At 41.1% G+C, this 19,110-nt stretch overlaps 2 protein-coding genes across 2 annotated transcripts; one reads left to right on the forward strand and one right to left on the reverse strand.

Moving 5' to 3' along the window:
* Positions 1-7,823: 7,823 nt before the first annotated feature.
* LOC124011240 (serine protease inhibitor Kazal-type 1-like) lies at positions 7,824-11,838 on the forward strand. The gene is made up of 4 exons (XM_046324399.1): positions 7,824-7,944; positions 8,758-8,798; positions 8,914-9,023; positions 11,675-11,838. The coding sequence occupies exons 1-4, from the start codon at positions 7,836-7,838 to the stop codon at positions 11,724-11,726; spliced, it is 312 nt and encodes a 103-aa protein (XP_046180355.1). The 5' UTR covers positions 7,824-7,835; the 3' UTR covers positions 11,727-11,838.
* Positions 11,839-12,256: 418 nt separating this feature from the next.
* Positions 12,257-18,286, reverse strand: LOC124010836 (nucleotide exchange factor SIL1-like). The gene is made up of 9 exons (XM_046323558.1): positions 17,993-18,286; positions 17,728-17,866; positions 17,028-17,136; positions 16,770-16,887; positions 16,430-16,612; positions 14,350-14,471; positions 14,137-14,233; positions 13,762-13,926; positions 12,257-13,671 (listed from the first exon to the last, which is right to left on the reverse strand). Exons 1-9 carry the CDS (start codon positions 18,095-18,097, stop codon positions 13,309-13,311), a joined length of 1,401 nt encoding a protein of 466 aa, XP_046179514.1. The 5' UTR covers positions 18,098-18,286; the 3' UTR covers positions 12,257-13,308.
* Positions 18,287-19,110: the final 824 nt, after the last annotated feature.

Genomic DNA, 19,110 nt, shown 5'->3' on the forward strand with positions numbered 1-19,110 from the left:
ACGACAACAGTCACCCTCGAAGCGTCGTTACCCATCGCTCCACAAAAGCCGCGGCCCTTGCAGAGCAAGGGGAAACACTACTTCAAGGTCTCAGAGCAAGTGACGTAACCAATTGAAACGCTATTTAGCGCACACCGCTAACTAAGCTAGCCGTTTCACATCCGTTACATATACATTTAGTCTGATGAGGGAATGTGAACCAGGTGTGTGAGAAAACAAATGGAAAATGAAAGGTGGAGCGGTGATGGATAGAAGACCGGTGACGTTGACCGCCGAACGCCGTCCGAACAAGGAGAGGGACCGACTTCGGTGGAAGTCGGGACATTAGCCCAAAATATTTCTAAAACTTAAAGAATTGTATTTGTAAGAAAACACTCACTAAACCCTAAACCTCAACTAAATATTGTACTAAATAATGTGGAAGTTGAGATGACTAAACTGCTTGGAGTAACCCTAGATTGTATACTGTCATGGTTAAAACATATTGATGCAATAGTAGCTAAGATGGGGAGAAGTCTGTCTATAATAAAGTGATGCTCTGCCTTCTTAACAACACTATCAACAAGGCAGGTCCTACAGGCCCTAGTTTTGTCATACCTTGACTACTGTTCAGTTGTGTGGTCAGGTGCTACAGAAAATAACTTAGGAAAATTGCAATTGGCTCAGATCAGGGCAGCACGGCTGGCCCTTGGATGTACACAGAGAGCTAATATTAATAATATGCATGTCAGTCTCTCCTGGGTGAAAGTGGAGGAGAGATTGACTTCATCATTACTATTATTTATGAGAGATATTGACATGTTGAATACACCGACCTGTCTGTCTAAACTACTTGCACACAGCTCGGACACCCATGCATACCCCACAAGACATCCCACAAGAGGTCTCTTCACAGTCCCCAAGTCCAGAACAGACTACGGGAGGCACAAAGTACTGCATAGAGCAATGACTACACGGAACTCTATTCCACATCATGTTACTGACACAAGCAGGTAAATTAGATTTCAAAAACAGATTAAAAAAAAAACTCAATGAACAGCGGGGATTGTGAAGCAACACAAACATTGGCACAGACACATGCATGAACACAGACAAACACACACACACACACACGATACCAGACGCACTATACATACACATGGCTTTAGTACTGTACTGTATCTACAGTATGTTGTAGTGGTGGATTAGGGGCCTGAGGGCACATAGTGTGTTGTGAAATCTGTGAATGTATTGTAATGTTTTTAAAATGGTATAAACTGCCTTAATTTTGCTGGACCACAGGAAGAGTAGCTGCTGCTTTGCCAGCAGCTAATGGTAATCCATAATAAGTACAAATACACACGCACCCTCCCTTGAGCTTTACCAACTCTGCCGTTCTGTGCTGCCTATGTAAAGAAAAACCAGCTAGATTTATATTTACCATTTTCTTGTTCAGCCACAACTCAGAGAAACATAGGATATTATAGTTCTTCAGATCACGTTGATAGGATAGTCTTGAATGGGGCTCATACAGATATGTAAGTCATAATAATGAGATAGTAAGACACTATTATGAGATACAGTATATAAGCCATGATTATGAGAGTAGTAATGACTGCTCTTCCCCTCCCTAAAATGGGCTCAGTGTGAGGTGTATGAAGGTGGCATGTGCTCCAGAGAGAAAAAGTAATCATAAAACCTTTGGGTTATTTACCTTGTGTAAATAGGGTTTCTGAGAGAGTATTATTCCTTTTATACCTATCCTACTATGTGCTGTAATGTAAGTATGAAGCACAAGGGTGAGGTTATTTACCTGCAGTAAATAAAGCTTCGGAGAGAATTATTCCCTATATAATATAGATGATTGATGCTGTCTTTTAGGCTATTTCAATCACTAGGAAACACTGGCAAAGTGATGCCAGACCACACAGAAAGGTGAGGCAATATGTCAATAAGAAAAAATTCCCCAGAAGTCTGAGAAAATAAAATGATGAAGCAGGTGCTAGATGCACCTAGAAACCTAGAATCAATGATACTGACCTTCAAACCTTACCCCAGTTTCGGTGAGGTAACTTTACGTGACCATGTTCTAGAAACATTTTCCCTATCACCAAAGGGACCACTGATGAACAATTGTGCCACTGACGCACATATCTATTTTATGTATTGACTGTGGCTAGAAATTCGATAGGGTGATTAAAAAAATGAAAACATATTTTGGGATAGAGACACATCATGAGCGATCCTTTAACCAATACATTTTATTCTGATCAACCATGCTTAAATAAACAGTAAACAAATAACTTATAGACATCATAATTCGTTAAAAAACATAAAATCATTAGATAAATCTTGTAATTTAAGAGAAAGAGTGTAGACTCAGTATTATGCTCATTAATCCTTGAGGTTTCTGTTAAGCATTGTACATTCAATCATGCTCTTTTGAATTGAAGGTACCACATTCCATTTATTTTTCCACAGGCTCAACTGTAAGCATGTCCTGGTCAAGCATGGAGGAGTATTTGAGGCATAACAAGAAGACACAGTCGATAACGTGGCACACAACCATTGGTTAATGTATGCAATGTCTGAGCAGGGAAATGAGACAGGGCCTGCAGTACAAACATGTTATTTTTGACCCCTCAGCCAGATGCAGTTTGACTGCCATCTGAAGTGGAGGTCCATTTCACTAACGTTACCCCCTCAGCTCTCGATTCAGCTTGAGGTAGCGAGTGAAGAACCATGATCACTTGTGGGGTTGATATGACCCACAATTCAATGCAAACTGTACTCATACTTCGGTGGCTGAAGCATATGACGATTGCATTTTTGGCATGTCAGACAAAATTATGAAGCTAGCTTAACCCTTGTGCTGTCTTAAGGGTAAAAAATATGACCCACCACTATGTTTAACAGCAAAGAAACCCCCCTAAATTATATTTTTTCAACTTGAAATGTATGACTTTTCCTAGGGACTCGAAAAAGTTAAACATCTCCTTTGTTCATATTTCCATGAAAGCTGTACACCACCAGGGTAAAAAGACTGTCTTAGGGTCATTTTTGACCAGGCAGTTATAAAACGATTTACACACCACTAAAACCACAAAGACACAGACACACACACACACACACACACAAACAATGAGGCATTTAGATTATGTGTGCTACTGATTGAACTCAGTCAGCAGCTCCTGAAGAGGAAGATCACCATGGTCTGCAAAGTTAGAAAGAACAAGCCTGAGCTCACCCCCGTACTCCTCGCAACAAGTGGGAGAGAGGCCTTCTCATCAAAGTTTGCCTTCACCCACACCACCACTCTACTTTCTTACCTTCCATTGAGGAACAAGAATGTGGTCCTCCTGAGCACACTGCACAAAACGGCTGAGATTAGTGATCGTGAGGACAGGAAGCCAGTCATCATCCTGGACTACAACCACAACAAAGGAGGCATAGACAACCTGGACAAGGTGATTGGAACGTGCAGCTGCAGGAGGATGACTGCCCACTGGCCCCTGGTCATCTTCCATAACATCATTGATGTGTCCTCATATAATGCCTTAGTGATATGGAACAAGATCAACCCTACCTGGATGCCTGATAAGTGGAACAAGACGAGGGTGGAGCAGCTGGGAAAGGCACTTGTAACCCCACACATTCAAAGAAGGGAGCCCCTCGCCCGCACAGCAGCCTCTGCAGGGCTTGTGAAAGCTGTTCAGGGGGCTGAATCTTGTCCTGATCCACCTGAGGCTGCAGCTGGGGCAGGCAAGAGGAGGAGATGCCAATTTTGCCCCCCAAAGGACTGTAAAACAAATACTGTGTGCTGCACATGTGAGAAATACATCTGCAAAGTCCATGCACACACACTTGCATACTGTCCTACATGTGCTAATTAGAGTTGATTGATTTATGTTCTTCACATTATAGTTTTGTAACTATTATCTTATTTTATTCTTATTTATTGTTGTTGTTTATACACCTTGTGGGTGGGGGCAATGATTTAAAAAAAAGAATTCCTCATTGTACAGTATATAAGAATATATCATATCATGATGTTGCCAAAAAAGTTCAAGACTGTTATTGTTATTGCACATTTCTGCTACTTTCTTAGGCTATACAAATGCTATTGCTTGTAGTAGCTTTATCAATAATAATAATGATAATAAACAATTATTACAATAACTATAACAGGTGTGTTGTAATAAAAATGAGTGGTGTCCACTGATTAAATGCAGTCTTTCTGCATTGTGAAGATGGAAAACCCAGATATTCACAACGTTTGTGATGAATGACAGATTGTTTCTTCATGCAAAATAGAGGGGTTTAAAATTCAATTAAGCTGCTTTATTTTAGAGGTTTAGTGAAGCCGGGTCATCTTTGACCGTTAGGACAAGGGGACTATACAGAATGAAAAACTACACAAGGGTTAATAAAAAATATATATAGATGACATTGATTTTAGCATTGGCAAATTGTCTTAGTCTGGTAGTGAGGAACCTATAAAACCTAGCTAGCTTCAAATTTATTGGAATAAATGACCAAACTATAAAACTAGCTAGCCAGCTATGGGTAAATGTAGCATGCTAGCTACCTGACAGGAGTGCTAGCTAGCTATGTTACCTTACTAGGTACATTCATAGCTTTAGGTTGGTTGTTTTTAAGCTCAATTTCAAGATTTCCACCAAGGTCTTTGTTTCTCAATCAAACTGTCCACTTAGGAAGCAACACTGATTGACAATACATGTCACATGCTGTTGTCCAAATGGATTAGACAACGTTGGAAATTATAGGCCATTAGCAAGACACCCCGAATAAAGTAGTGGTTCTGCAGGTGGTGACCATAGACCACTTCTCAGTTCCTATGCTTCCTGGCTGATGTTTTGGTCACTTTTGAATGCTGGCGGTGCCTTCACTCTAGTGGTAGCATGAGACGGAGTCTACAACCCACACAAGTGGCTCAGGTAGTGCAGCTCATCCAGGATGGAACATCAATGCGAGCTGTGGCAAAAAGGTTTGCTGTGTCTGTCAGCGTAGTGTCCAGAGCATGGAGGCGCTACCAAGAGACAGGCCAGTACATCAGGAGACGTGGAGGAGGCCGTAGGAGGGAAACAACCCAGCAGCAGGACCGCTACCTCCGCATTTGTGCAAGGAAGAGCAGGAGGAGCACTGCCAGAGCCCTGCAAAATGACCTCCAGCAGGCCACAAATGTGCATGTGTCTGCTCAAACGGTCAGAAACAGACTCCATGAGGGTGGTATGAGGGCCCGACGTCCACAGGTGGGGGTTGTGCTTACACCGTGCAGGACGTTTGGTATTTACCAGAAAACACAAAGATTGGCAAATTCGCCACTGGCGCCCTGTGCTCTTCACAGATGAAAGCAGGTTCACACTGAGCACGTGACAGACGTGACAGAGTCTGTGAAAATTGCCGTTCTGTGAAAATTGAATTTAATCAAAAGCCACTGCCAGATTTCTGGATTGGGCTGCGCTCAGAGTATCCCGCTTTGGGCAAATTGCGCTGTTAAGACACTGATGCCCTTTGCAACCACGTACCTATGTGAGAGTGGATTCTCAGCTCTCACTAGCATGAAAACTAAACACAGGCACAGACTGTGTGTGGAAAAGGATTTAACACTGAGACTCTCCAATAGAACCCAACACTGCAGAGTTATGTTCATTCTTTCAAGCACACCCTTCTCATTAACCTATGGTGAGTTATTCACCATTTTTGATGAACAAATAAGGTTTTATATGTAAGATGGTTAAATAAAGAGCAGAATTATTGATTATATTATTATTATTTGTGCCTTGGTCCTATAAGAACACTTTGTCACTTCCAACGAGCCGGGTTGTAACAATAACTCATACTCATTCTTATGTTCAATAAATGTATCATATATTGTGTGTGTGGAAGGCTTACATTGATTGCAAAAAACAACATTTGAGAGTACGCTGACCCTATGTAACGCTTGTCATCTGGAGAAAGAGAGGAGGACCAAGGTGCAGCGTGGTAAGTGTTCATTATTTTAATAAATAACTGAACAACAAAAACACGAACAGTCCTGTAAGGTGATGAAAAAAACACTAAACAGAAAATAAATCACCCACAACCAAAATGGGGAAAACAGGCTACCTAAGTAGGATTCTCAATCAGAGACAACGATCGACAGCTGCCTCTGATTGAGAATCATACCAGGCCAAACACAGAAATACAACAAAGAAAAAAGAACATAGACTACCCACCCCAATTCACACAAAGACATAATAAAGGAACTAAGGTCAGAACGTGACACCCTAGTGCTAGATGGGGTACGCAGCTGGAGGTTGAATGTTTGAAAGGGTACGGGACTATGAATGTTTGGGAACCACTGCTGTAGATGATCTATTGCTGCATGCTCACTGTGTTGAGCATAAAGGACCAGTGGTTATTCTTGGAAAAAAGTGAGATTTTGAAATAGAGTTCATATCTTCAATTTTGAGAGTTATTCGGCAAAGGTAAATGTGTTGGAAATCTCAGAATCTGCTCTTTCTGATACTATATAGAAATCAGAACATCTTACCTGTATCTGTAGGATTTGAAAAAGTAACTTTTTGGTGGTTCTGAAAGTAATTATATGTCCTTCTAAAAATGCTTATAACACTAATGTTGTGATCTCTAAATTCTAACATAGGTGTGTCAAAAATAAGTATTTAGTTCAAGCCTAGGACAGAGGGTTGCATGACTTTAAAAATTGCACAGATACATGTATTGCAAACAAAATGGAAGAAGTTGAGCCTCACGTTTCAACGCTCTTAGTTGATGCGTAAACTGATCCACTATGCTGTTTACTTTCTGCGTCTACCTCATATCGCTGAGTCTAACTTTAATTGAAACAATAACAAAGTGGTCACCTGCATCTGTTTAAGTAAAAAGCAGACGGATGGGCCTAGAGAATGGTACCAATGTCAAATTCATAGACAGGGCTATGGATGCAAGGACTGACCGTCCATGAAATCAAAATGGTAGTTTTATCCATGTTTAACGCCTCCCCTCAAAGTGATCTGAAAATGGAGGGAAAAAGATTAAACTCAGACAGAGCTTGCCGCATATGACCTGCTGTAAAGAGGCCTTAGAAATTAATAGCCTAGCTACATACTACTCTGATATTTCCATTCATTCTAAAATATTCGGGATTATATTCTTGAGCAATGATTCAATTGAGAATGCACTGTGTACTGTGTGACTTATCTTTCTGAGTCATTTGTAGATGCACGTTTTCATTAAGAGACTACAAATTACATTGACAAAGCCAAAGGATGACTAATATCTTGCATTGTTAAAGTCTCAAAGCACAATTGACCTCTTTAGAAAGCAAGTTCAACTTCTTCCAGTCATTCCACTCATTTTCAACCAATGAACAGTCACTCACTTTGGGAGCTGTGTAGTGAAACTGGGGTTTGCCTGAAAAATAATGATTTGTCTCTTTTTATTCCTATACAGACACAATAGGAAAATACTTATTTAGAAATAAGTACATCTTATTCTGACAATCTGAATTGAAAAAGGGAAGATATGTACTGTGTCTGTTTTGTTGCAGAGATGTAATAAATAAGTATTGAGTAAATGAAAGCAGAACATGTACACAAGAACATAAAACTGCAGTACTTATTGTTAGTTTTATTCTGTGGGCCCAAAATCCAGATCTGTGTTAGTTATGATGACCATGTTGAATGGCCCCTGCTGGCCAACACACTGCTATGTGACAAAAACACAGTGGCAATAACAAACAAACCAGCTGGGAGGAGAGATGGAGAGGTGGGAGGAGTGATATTTAACTCACAGGTCAAGTCCCAAAAGCACCATATAAAAAGGCAGGCTAGATGGCAAGGGAAACACAAACCTACAGACTCACAACTCCAAGCCATACCTTCACAGAGACTATGAAGCTGACAATACTGCTCTGTGCGATCGTACTCCTCTCACTCTCTGGTGAGTACTATTGCCATAACCAAAAGCACTTACGAGCTGTTTTGACATACATGTAAAAATATTGCCTGATATTTTAACATTGAACATTTCACCTTATTCTGTACTTAGATCAATGAGGTTTTGGGAATAATCAGACAACTCTTCACTGTGAGAGATGCTAGTTGGATCCTTTACACGCTTTCAGCTGAATTTAAGAATGCAGAGTAGCCTATAAGGAAGTGGTGATAGCTTAGGTTATCTACGTTTAGGATAGAATACCCAGTTGTAAGAGCCCACACAAATGGAAAGTCAGAGTTGCACCAAGAAAAGAATGTCAGGTGATATCATTTTGTCTACCAAGGCACTTCTATGAAGCTGACTGTGGGAGAGCTCATCGTGTGGGAAGCCATGATCCTATTCAATTCCTATGAATAATTATTGTCATTCCTAATTATATGCATGTGTCACAGGACACTGGTGATAGAATATGGACAACAGTTTCAGACCCCATGCCATTAATACCTAGATAAAAGTTATTTCCAAGACAGGTACCTTGACATTAGGGTTACTGGTATGTATCTCACTGGCTGTGTCATCATAGAGCTAAAGATAACACATTGAGTAAGTTCAACAAGGGACAGTCATTTAATCTGGAAAACAATAAGGTATTTAAAGAAGTGGAACGTGATCTTGTTTCAAAGACCAATAATAAAAGAAGGCATACTTTTCAGATAGTTGCTGAGCAACATTCCACCAACCGTTTCCCCCACACTAAATATTGTGAATCACATCAAGGAAAAAGTGAATACCCCTTTCTTCTCATGTTTTGTACAGTTTTTGCCATGGATGAAGAAAGACGCCCACAGCCCAGAGAGGTGAGATATATTAGGAAATAGTTACTCTATGGGAAAAAGGCCATTACAATACTTTTTATGAGGATGTGTATGTCAAAATAACTATAATAGACTGCTCTTCCCCTGCCTAAAACAGCCTCAGTGCGAGGTGTATGAAGGTGGCATGTGCTCCAGAGAGTTTGATCCTGTGTGTGGGAGCGATGGCAACACGTACACCACCGAGTGTGTGCTGTGTCGTGAGAACAAGTAAGTATAAAACACATGGGTTATTTACCTTGTGTAAATAGGGTTTTTGAGAGAGTATTATTCCTATTATACCTATCCTACTATGTGCTGTAATGTAAGTATGAAGCACAAGGGTGAGGTTATTTACCTGCAGTAGATAAAGCTTTGGAGAGAATTGTCTTTTAGGCTATTTCAATCACTAGGAAACACTGGCAAAGTGATGCCAGACCACACAGAAAGGTTAGGCAGTATGTCAATAAGAAAAAAATTCCCCAGAAGTCTGAGAAATCAATGATACGGACCTCCAAACCTTACCCAAGTTCCGGTGAGGTAACTTTACGTGACCTTGTTCTAGGAACAGTTGCATCATCAGGAAAGGGACGTGCCACTGACTCACAAATCTTACCTATTGACTGTGGCTAGAAATTTAGCAGGGTTTGTTAAAGATTCAAACATTTTTCAGTTAAAGGAAGATCATGCTTTATACCCGATACATTTATTCATATCGACCACGCTTAAATAAACAGTAAACAAATAACTTAGACATTATTAGTTAATTAAGACATTTCAAATAGAAAAAAATAGATGGATGGGGTTGAGGGTAGCAGAAGGATAGGAGTAATAACAAACGACAGATAACTATTGTGAAATAGATTGTGTCTGTAAAATGTATATAGTATGTTTAAGCTGGAAGTAGAAGCCGAAGTGTTGTTCATAAATTTACTCCAATTAGGGGAGGGGTGGTGGAAAATAATAATATACAGTTGAAGTCGGAAGTTTACATACACTTAGGTTGGAGTCATTAAAACTTGTTTTTCAACTACTACACACATTTCTTGTAAACAAACTATAGTTAGGACATCTACATTGTGCATGACACAAGTAATTTTTCCAACAATTGTTTACAGACAGATTATTTCACTTATAATTCACTGTATCACAATTCCAGTGGGTCAGAAGTTTACATACACTAAGTTGACTGTGCCTTTAAACAGCTTGGAAAATTCCCGAAAATGATGTCATGGCTTTAGAAGCTTCTGATAGGCTAATTGACATTATTTGAGTCAATTGGAGGTGTACCTGTGGATGTATTTCAAGGCCTACCTTCAAACTTAGTGCCTCTTTGCTTGACATCATGGGAAAATCAAAAGAAATCAGCCAAGACCTCAGAAAAAATTGTAGACATCCACAAGTCTGGTTCATTCTTGGGAGCAATTCCCAAACACCTGAAAGAACCACATTCATCTGTACAAACAATAGTACACAAGTATAAACACCATAGAACGACGCAGCCGTCATACTGCTCAGGAAGGACACGTTCTGTCTCCTAGAGATGAATGTACATTGGTGCGAGAAGTGCAAATCAATCCCAGAACAACAGCAAAGGACCTTGTGAAGATGCTGGAGGAAACGGGTACAAAAGTATCTAGATCAACAGTAAAACGAGTCCTATATCGACATAATCTGAAAGGCTGCTCAGCAAGGAAGAAGCCACTGCTCCAAAACCGCCATAAAAAAGCCAGACTATGGTTTGCAACTGCACATGGGGACAAAGATCATACTTTTTGGAGAAAAGTCTTCTGGTCTGATGAAACAAAAATAGAACTGTTTGGCCATAATGACCATCGTTATGTTTGGAGGAAAAAGGGGGAGGCATGCAAGCCGAAGAACACCATCCCAACCGTGAAGCACGGGGGTGGCAGCATCATGTTGTGGGGGTGCTTTGCTGCAGGAGGGACTGGTGCACTTCACAAAATAGATGGCATCATGAGGAACAAAAATGATGTGGATATATTGAAGCAACATCAGTCAGGAAGTTAAAGCTTGATCGAAAATGGGTCTTCCAAATGGACAATGACCCCAAGCATATTTCCAAAGTTGTGGCAAAATGGCTTAAGGACAACAAAGTCACAGTATTGGAGTGGCCATTACAAAGCCCTGACCTCAATCCTATAGAAAATGTGAGGGCAGAACTGAAAAAAGCATGTGTGAGCAAGGCTTATAAACCTGATTCAGTTACACCAGCTCTGTCCGGGGTAATGGGCCAGAATTCACCCAACTTATTGTGAAATCTTGTGGAAGGCTACCCGAAGCGTTTGACCCAAGTTAAACATTTTAAAGGCAATTCTACCAAATACTAATTGAGTGTATGTAAACTTCTGACCCACTGGGAATGTGATGAAAGAAATAAAAGCTGAAATAAATCATTCTCTCGACTATTATTCTGACCTTTCACATTCTTAAAATAAAGTAGTGATACTAACTGACCTAAGACAGGGAATTTTTACTAGGATTAAATGTTGGGAATTGTGAAAAATTTAGTTTTAATGTATTTGCCTAAGGTGTTTGTCAACTTCTGACTTCAACTATATATATATGTGTATATATATATATGTGTGTATGGGAGATTGGAAATGATACAGACAATTACATTGATGGAAGCTACAATCTGCAATTTAAAGCTGATCTGTACCCCCAAAAAGTTTCAAATAAAAGACATCTCAAATTATTAGAATAAAGTGTGTATTTGAGAGATGTAGACTCAATATTATACTGAACAATCCTTGAGGTTTCTGTTCAGCATTTTACATTCAATCATGCCCTTTTGAATTGAAGGTGCCATATTTGAACCTTCCATTTTAAATTGTTAACAGAACACCTATTTTTCACAGGCTTAAACACAAGCAAGTCCTGGTCAAGCATGGAGGAGTGTGTGAGGCATAACAAGAAGTCTCTCTGGACACCTGTCCTGCTGGAATGATCCAGAGGAAGGAGGAGTATCACTGGACACCAGCTTTCGAAATCTGTAGACTAATAAAATTATGAAGCATGAAAATGTAGTCTCTTCTCTTATGAAAACTAATATAATATTATGGAAGTATATTGAACAAAAATATGGGACCACCACTTTACATGTTGCATTTATGTTTCATGAGCTGAAATAAAAGATCCCAGAAATGTTACATACACACACAAAGCATATTTCTCTCTAATTTTGCGCACACATATGTTTATATCCCTGTTAGTGAGCATTTCTCCTTTGTCAAAATAATCCATCCACTTTACAGGTGAGGCATGTCAAGAAGCTGATTAAACAGCATGATCATTACACAGGTGCACCTTGTACTGGGGACAATAAAAGGGGCACTCTAAATCTGCAGTTGTCACACAACACAATGCCACAGATGTCAGGTTGAGGGAGCGTGCAGTTGGCATGCTGACTGCAGGAATGTCCACCAGAGTTGTTGCCAGAGAGTTTAATGTTAATTTCTCTACAATAAGCCATTTCCAACTTCATTTTAGAGAATTTGGCAGAATATCCAACCAGCCACACAACCGCAGACCATGTGTAACCAGGATCTCCACATCCTTCTTCTTCCCCTGCGGGATCGTATGAGACCAGCCACTCGGACAGCCGATGAAACAGACAAAGTATTTCTGTCTGTAATAAATCCCTTTTGTGTTGAAAAACTAATTATGTTTGGCTTGGCCTGGCTCCCCAGTGTGTTAGCCTGGCTCCCAAATGGGTGGGCCTATGCCCTGTCAAGGCTGCGCCCCTACCCAGTCATGTGAAATCCATAGATTAGGGCCTAATTAATTAATTTAAATTGACTGATTTCCTTTTATGAATTAATTGTTAAGTTTATATTTTTGTTCAACAGTTCTGATTTCATTACTGTTAGCAGCAGGATAAATAGGGGATGCTGATAATTGTCACACATGTACAAGTACATAACTTGTAAAAGTATGTGGTGTGAAATTGAAATGTTTTTGCTGCATATCCCACTTCCCCCCCGAGACACCAGCAGAGAGGGGTCACGGCCTGGGATCAGCCAACCCTGTACAAATTAGGGTTAAGTGCCTTGCTCAAGGGCAGATCGACAACTTTTACAATTAGTCGGCTCGGGGAGTCGAACTAGCAACCTTTCGGTTACTAACCCAATGCTCTACCCGCCACCCACAGGCGCACCAGTCTCACATTAGAGGGCAATCCAACAAGAAGATTGATAGAGCACACTGTGATTAAGAAACATGTCATAAGGGAAAATGAAATTTAGCCCAGCTAAATGTATTCCTCAGGGAGGACTGGAGAGCCTTATTGAGACAAGGCAAATCATGAGGCATCACAGATGCAGAAAAAAAAGAAGCTGTAAGGAAGACTAAGCCCTCTGAGGCAGCAACTGAAAAAGGCAACCTTCTGATTTGCAGATGTGTGATCATATTACAGTCTCTAAATAAAAATGTTACATTACAGAGCTGCAGACTTTATTGTCCTTTGATGGGGTTTCTCCACCCAGCCCTATGCTCACTTCAGTTTCAGCAGCACTGTCTCCAACAGAGCCAGGATCTCCCCAAAGTACCCATCCTCATCTCCGAGGACCTGCTCTGAGAGCACCAGTTCCTGGTACTGCTCCTGTAGGGTGTGGAGGGAGGAAGACAGGGTGTAGTCCTGCCGATACTGAGTCTGGCAGTGAGGCATCATGGCCAGGATAGTTCTCAGGGCCTTCTCCTTCCAGTCGTGCTCTGGGGAGGCCAACAGTTCAGGCACCAGGCTGCACCAGCCCTGCTCTGCCAACAGTGGCATGAGGGAGACCTGTGCATACTGCCGCAACCGCTCGTTGTGAGAAGCATCTGGAATGGGGTCAAGTCCAGTCTGAGAAATCAGCTCCTAGAATAGAGAATGTGCCATTCACATCATTTGATTTCACATGACTAGCCTTGCATGTATAGGCAAGGTTTTCATAAGAGCACCACTCACCTTCTCATTGATCATGTCATAGAGTATGGTTACAATCCTCACACGGAGGGCCCCACCTTCGGAAGCTCGGAAAAGATCCCCCAACACCTGCAGCCCACCCAGCCTCAGGAAGTGGCTTTGGGCAAAGGGGAAGTGACGTAGCAAAGAGGCCACAGCAAACAACGCCTATATACAGACAAACATTAGCATCAGTGATGTGCCAGGAAGAGAATAATGCAAAATAGTGTGCTAATTGTAAAACGTCACTGTAGACAGATGTGAGGAAACCTTACAATTTTAAAATGGAAAGAGAGTCTCCAACTGGATAATTAGCGGTGCTACATTTACAATCAGAGACCTAACGAATGGATTTGATTATGTTGGAACAAGACTTGCCTTCTTTTTAACAGACATGGGTCGTGGTGTGGCGAGTAACATTAACAGCTTCTGCAGAGTACCACTTTCAACCGCCTCCACCTGCACCACCGGGTTACTAGGAAGAATAAATCGATTATAATGTTACTGACGCACACACAAATACAAACATGCTGTCTTTTGGATGGTATTTACAATTAGACTGTTGGTATGGGTTAATAGAGACTGCTATACCTTGACAGAGCTGACCCCAAGACAAAAGCAGCACTCTCCTGAAGGCGATAGTCTGTGCTGTTCAAAGCATCAACCACAAGCTTCAATCCTCCCCTAGATGCCAAGTTCTGGGCATTGTCCACCTGACAACACAGATAACAAGGACATTAATTATAATGTTGCTTCTACAATCAAAAAAATAAAAATACAAAATAAAATCAGTGTTGCACCTTTTATTGTCTCAACAATTTATACTCCCAAACCATTAGTATATTCAGACCCCTTCCCTTTTCCCACTTTCACATTATAGCCTTACTCCAAAAATGAATTAAATTACTTGTTTTCCCTCAATCTACACACAACACTCCATAATGACAATGTGAAAACAGGTTAAGACATTCAAAAATGCATTAAAAATAAAACAGAAATACCTTATTGACATAAGTATTCAGACCCATTGCTATGAGAGTTAAAATTGGGCTCCGGTGCATCCTGTTTCCATTGATCATCCTTGAGATGTATCTACAACTTGATTGGAGTCCACTTGTGGTAAATTCAATTGATTGGACATGATTTGGAAAGGCACACAACTGTCTATATAAAAGTCCCACAGTTGACAGTGCATGTCAGAACAAAAAACCAAGCCATGAGGTCAAAGGAATTGTCCGAAGAGCTCCGAGATAGGATTGTGTTGAAGCACATTTCTGCAGCATTGAAGGTCCCCAAGAACACAGTGGCCTCCGTCATTCTTAAATGGAAACAGTTTTGAACCACCAAGACGCTTTCTAGAGCTGGCCGCCCGGCCAAACGTAGCAATCGGGAGAGAAGAGCCTTGGTCAGGGAGGTGACCAAGAACCCAAGTATCACACTGGCAGAGCTCCTCTGTGGAGATTGGAGAACCTTTCAGAAGGACAACCATCTCCGCAGCACTCCGCCAATCAGGCCTTCATGGTAGAGTGGCCAGACAGAAGCCACTCCTCAGTGACAGCCCGCTTGGAGTTTACCAAAAGGCATCTAAAGGACTCTGTTCAAGAGAAAGAAGATTCTCTGGTCTGATGAAATCAAGATTGAACTCTTTGGCCTGAATGCCAAGCATCACATCTGGAAGAAACCTGACACCACCTCTACAGTGAAGCTTGGTGGTGGCAGCTTCATGCTTTAGGGATGTTTTCAGTGGCAGGGACTGGGAGATTAGTCAGGATCGAGGGAAAGATGAACAGAGAAGGATACATAGAGATCCTTGATGAAAACCTGCTCCAGAGCGCTCAGGACCTCAGACTAGGGTGAAGGTTAACCAAACAATAGGACAATGACCCTAAACACACAGCCAAGACAATGCAGGAGTGGCTTCGGTACAAGTTTCTGAATGTTCTTGAGTGGCCCAGCCAGAGCCCGGACTTGAACCGGAGCAAACACCTCTGGATACCTGAAAATAGCTGTGCAGCGACACTTCCCATCCAATTGGACAGAGCTTGAGAGGCTCTGCATAGAGGAATGGGAGACACTCCCCAAATACAGGTGTGCCAAGCTAGTAGCTTCATACCCAGGTAGACTCGAGGCTGTAATTGCTGCCAAAAGTGCTTCAACGAAGTACAGAGTAAAGGGTCTGAATAATTATGTAAATGTTATAGTTCAGTTTTTTTTTAATAAATTTGCTAAAATTTTTAAAAACTTTAACCTTTGTCATTATGGGGTATTGTGTATAGATTGAGGGGGGGAACATTCAATCCATTTTAGAATAAGGTGGTAATGTAACAAATGTGGAAAAAGTAAAGCGGTCTGAAAACTTTCCAAAGCCACTATCTCGTTGCCTCCCACCTCATTAGTATCTCGTTGCCTCCCACCTCATTAGTATCTCGTTGCCTCCCACCTCATTAGTATCTCGTTGCCTCCCACCTCATTAGTATCTCGTTGCCTCCCACCTCATTAGTATCTCGTTGCCTCCCACCTCATTAGTATCTCGTTGCCTCCCACCTCATTAGTATCTCGTTGCCTCCCACCTCATTAGTATCTCGTTGCCTACCACCTCATTAGTATCTCGTTGCCTACCACCTCATTAGTATCTCGTTGCCTCCCACCTCATTAGTATCTCGTTGCTCACCTGATGAACAAGGTACTCTAGGTCATGTAAAGCTTTTATCTTCTCCTCCACAGTGGTGTTTGAGCTGTTGAATTGGGACATCAGTCTGCTAATAACCTGAAAGTCTGACTCCATCAGCATGTCCAGTTTGGCCATGTCTCTTTTCAGCTCCTCCATGGGACGAAACTGGGCTCTGAGCGCCTCCTAAACACACAGGGAAACACACTAGAACCATAAGTAATAGTTTGCCAACCGAGAAGGAAATCAAAAATAGACGAATGCCTCTGTGATCCCATTTCTTTTCACAGCCGCGTGTCTTCGCTGTGAAAAGAGACTACAGACACATCAAATCAGGCCATACCTTCTCTTCTTTTTCTTTGTCACTAGTTTCGGGATCCACTCCTTCTTTTATATTTTTCAGAGCCTTCTTCAGCTCCTCAGCATTGAAGGATGGGCCTGGTGTGTTCTCCTTCCCCTGTCTGACTCAGAGAAAACACCTGTGGGTAGTCTGTTGTAACCTCAAGCAAAGATAGTATGGCCTTCTACGGTACAATAGCTATATGGCAAAAATGTTATACAGTGTTTCAAACTGACAGAAACACTTCAACAGGGTCCTTACCTTTGTCCATCGATCTGGTATTTGAGAATCTGATGTTCCCCAAGTTTGACCTCCCTCTGGCTTGTCTGGAGGTTGAGCCTTACGTGAGAACCCCTTGGGACTGCCTGGCCTGAGTGATAACAATATTGTACAGTGAATACTTTTGATTCTGCCATACACATTAATACTCCATGCCGTTTCTTGTTTCTGTGTTTTGCACTTGCATTCAGTGGCATCTATAAATCACATGATTATTAATATTATTATTGACATCAAATGGAAGAACCAAGGACATGGATGGTTCATGATGTTGTGAGATTCTCTCTGGTGTTTACAGAACGACTAGTGCTGTGAGATTATGATATCAGGACCTGCTTAGACAAAGCAATTGTAACAGTAGAGTAAAGGATTGCAATATATGGGAAAATAAATGGCTGCAGTATTTCTACTATACTGAGTACATGGTGCATGGAATGCTAAGGCACAAATATATGAATGTGTGCATTCTTATTTTAAATGCATGTAGTTCTGTCCTTGTGCTGTACTTGTCTATTAAATGTTCTGTATTATGTCATGTTTTATATTGTCTGGACCCCAGGAAGAGTAGCTGCTGCTTTAACAGTCGCTAAGTGGGATCCTAATAAAATACATGTATTACTACTGTGTGTACTTCATGAGGGACCTGTGCATTAATACTTTTAAAAAATAAATAAAAAAAAACCTGGTTTGAGAGACTGCCACTGGTCCGTGGGACGGAATACATCCAAATCCTCAGGATCGCCCTCTTCCTCCATGTGGTGCGCATCCTCATCATCCAGGCTGGTCTCAGTGCTCTCCACAACAGTCAACGCAGAGGAAGACTACAGGGCCAGGGGATTGTATCAGACTCATGTAGGCTACAGACTCGCAAACTCTGGTAGGCTATACACAAACTGTTTAACAATATATGTATACAGTAGTATATCATTAACTCATTAATTACTCACTTTTTCGCTGAGAACATGGACGAATTGACAACTCAGTACTAAGAGCATGAGTGCCATCTTCAGCCTGGTAGATTTACTTCCTTTTCTCAGGCATCCGGTCAACATACTGGCTGTTGTATAGCTAACACAACGAATATATTGATGGTGAAAATATCGATATCATAACACTATAGATTAACAAATACAATTCAGATGAACTACGACGCATTGCACTATTTATTTACCCGACCGCACCATTTCAGATTTAAGCATGGACGTGTAACGTTGATACTTGTCAGAAATTAGACCACTCCTACCGTACTTGTCATCACGACCGGGAGCCAATCGTATTTTAAAGAGTGTCACTCGTTTTCAAATCTATGCGATCCGATTGGCTAATGGATATCCCTGTATGCTCTTTGTGACGCGATTACATGACATTTCATCAGTCTTTTTAGAAGTTTTATTTCATTTTATTACATGAACTGACAACTGTACATATAGCCCATGTGTCAAAACAGTTACGGTACTGTAAACATGTATATGAATCTTACAACATATGAAAAAGTAACTATATTGTTTTCTTCTCAGAAGACAGAGATAAGCAGAAGAGACTAATACACTTGCGTGTGTCGGTTATAGCGGGTTAACCCTAATCTATACTGGAGGTCCAGGACTTGCTTGGTTACACGTGGTCTGCGGTTGTGAAGCAGGTGGACATACTGACGAATTCTCTAAAACGATGTTGGAGGCGGCTTATGGTAAAGAAATTAACATTCAATTCTCTGGCAACAGCTCTGGTGGGTATTCCTGGAGTCAGCATGCCAATTGTACACTCCCTCAAAACTTGAGACATCTGTGGCATTGTGTTGTGTGACAAACTTCAGATTTTAGAGTAGCCTTTTATTGTCCCTAGCACAAGGTGCACCTGTGTAATGATCATGCTTTTTAATCAGTTTCTTGACATGCCTCACCTGTAAAGTGGATGGATTATTTTGGCAAAGGAGATATGCTCACTAACAGTGATGTAAACATTTACATTTACATTACATTTAAGTCATTTAGCAGACGCTCTTATCCAGAGCGACTTACAAATTGGTGCATTCACCTTATGACATCCAGTGGAACCACTTTACAAT

Source organism: Oncorhynchus gorbuscha, linkage group LG23 (assembly GCF_021184085.1).
Source record: "Oncorhynchus gorbuscha isolate QuinsamMale2020 ecotype Even-year linkage group LG23, OgorEven_v1.0, whole genome shotgun sequence".
Classification (NCBI taxonomy): Eukaryota; Metazoa; Chordata; class Actinopteri; order Salmoniformes; family Salmonidae; genus Oncorhynchus; species Oncorhynchus gorbuscha.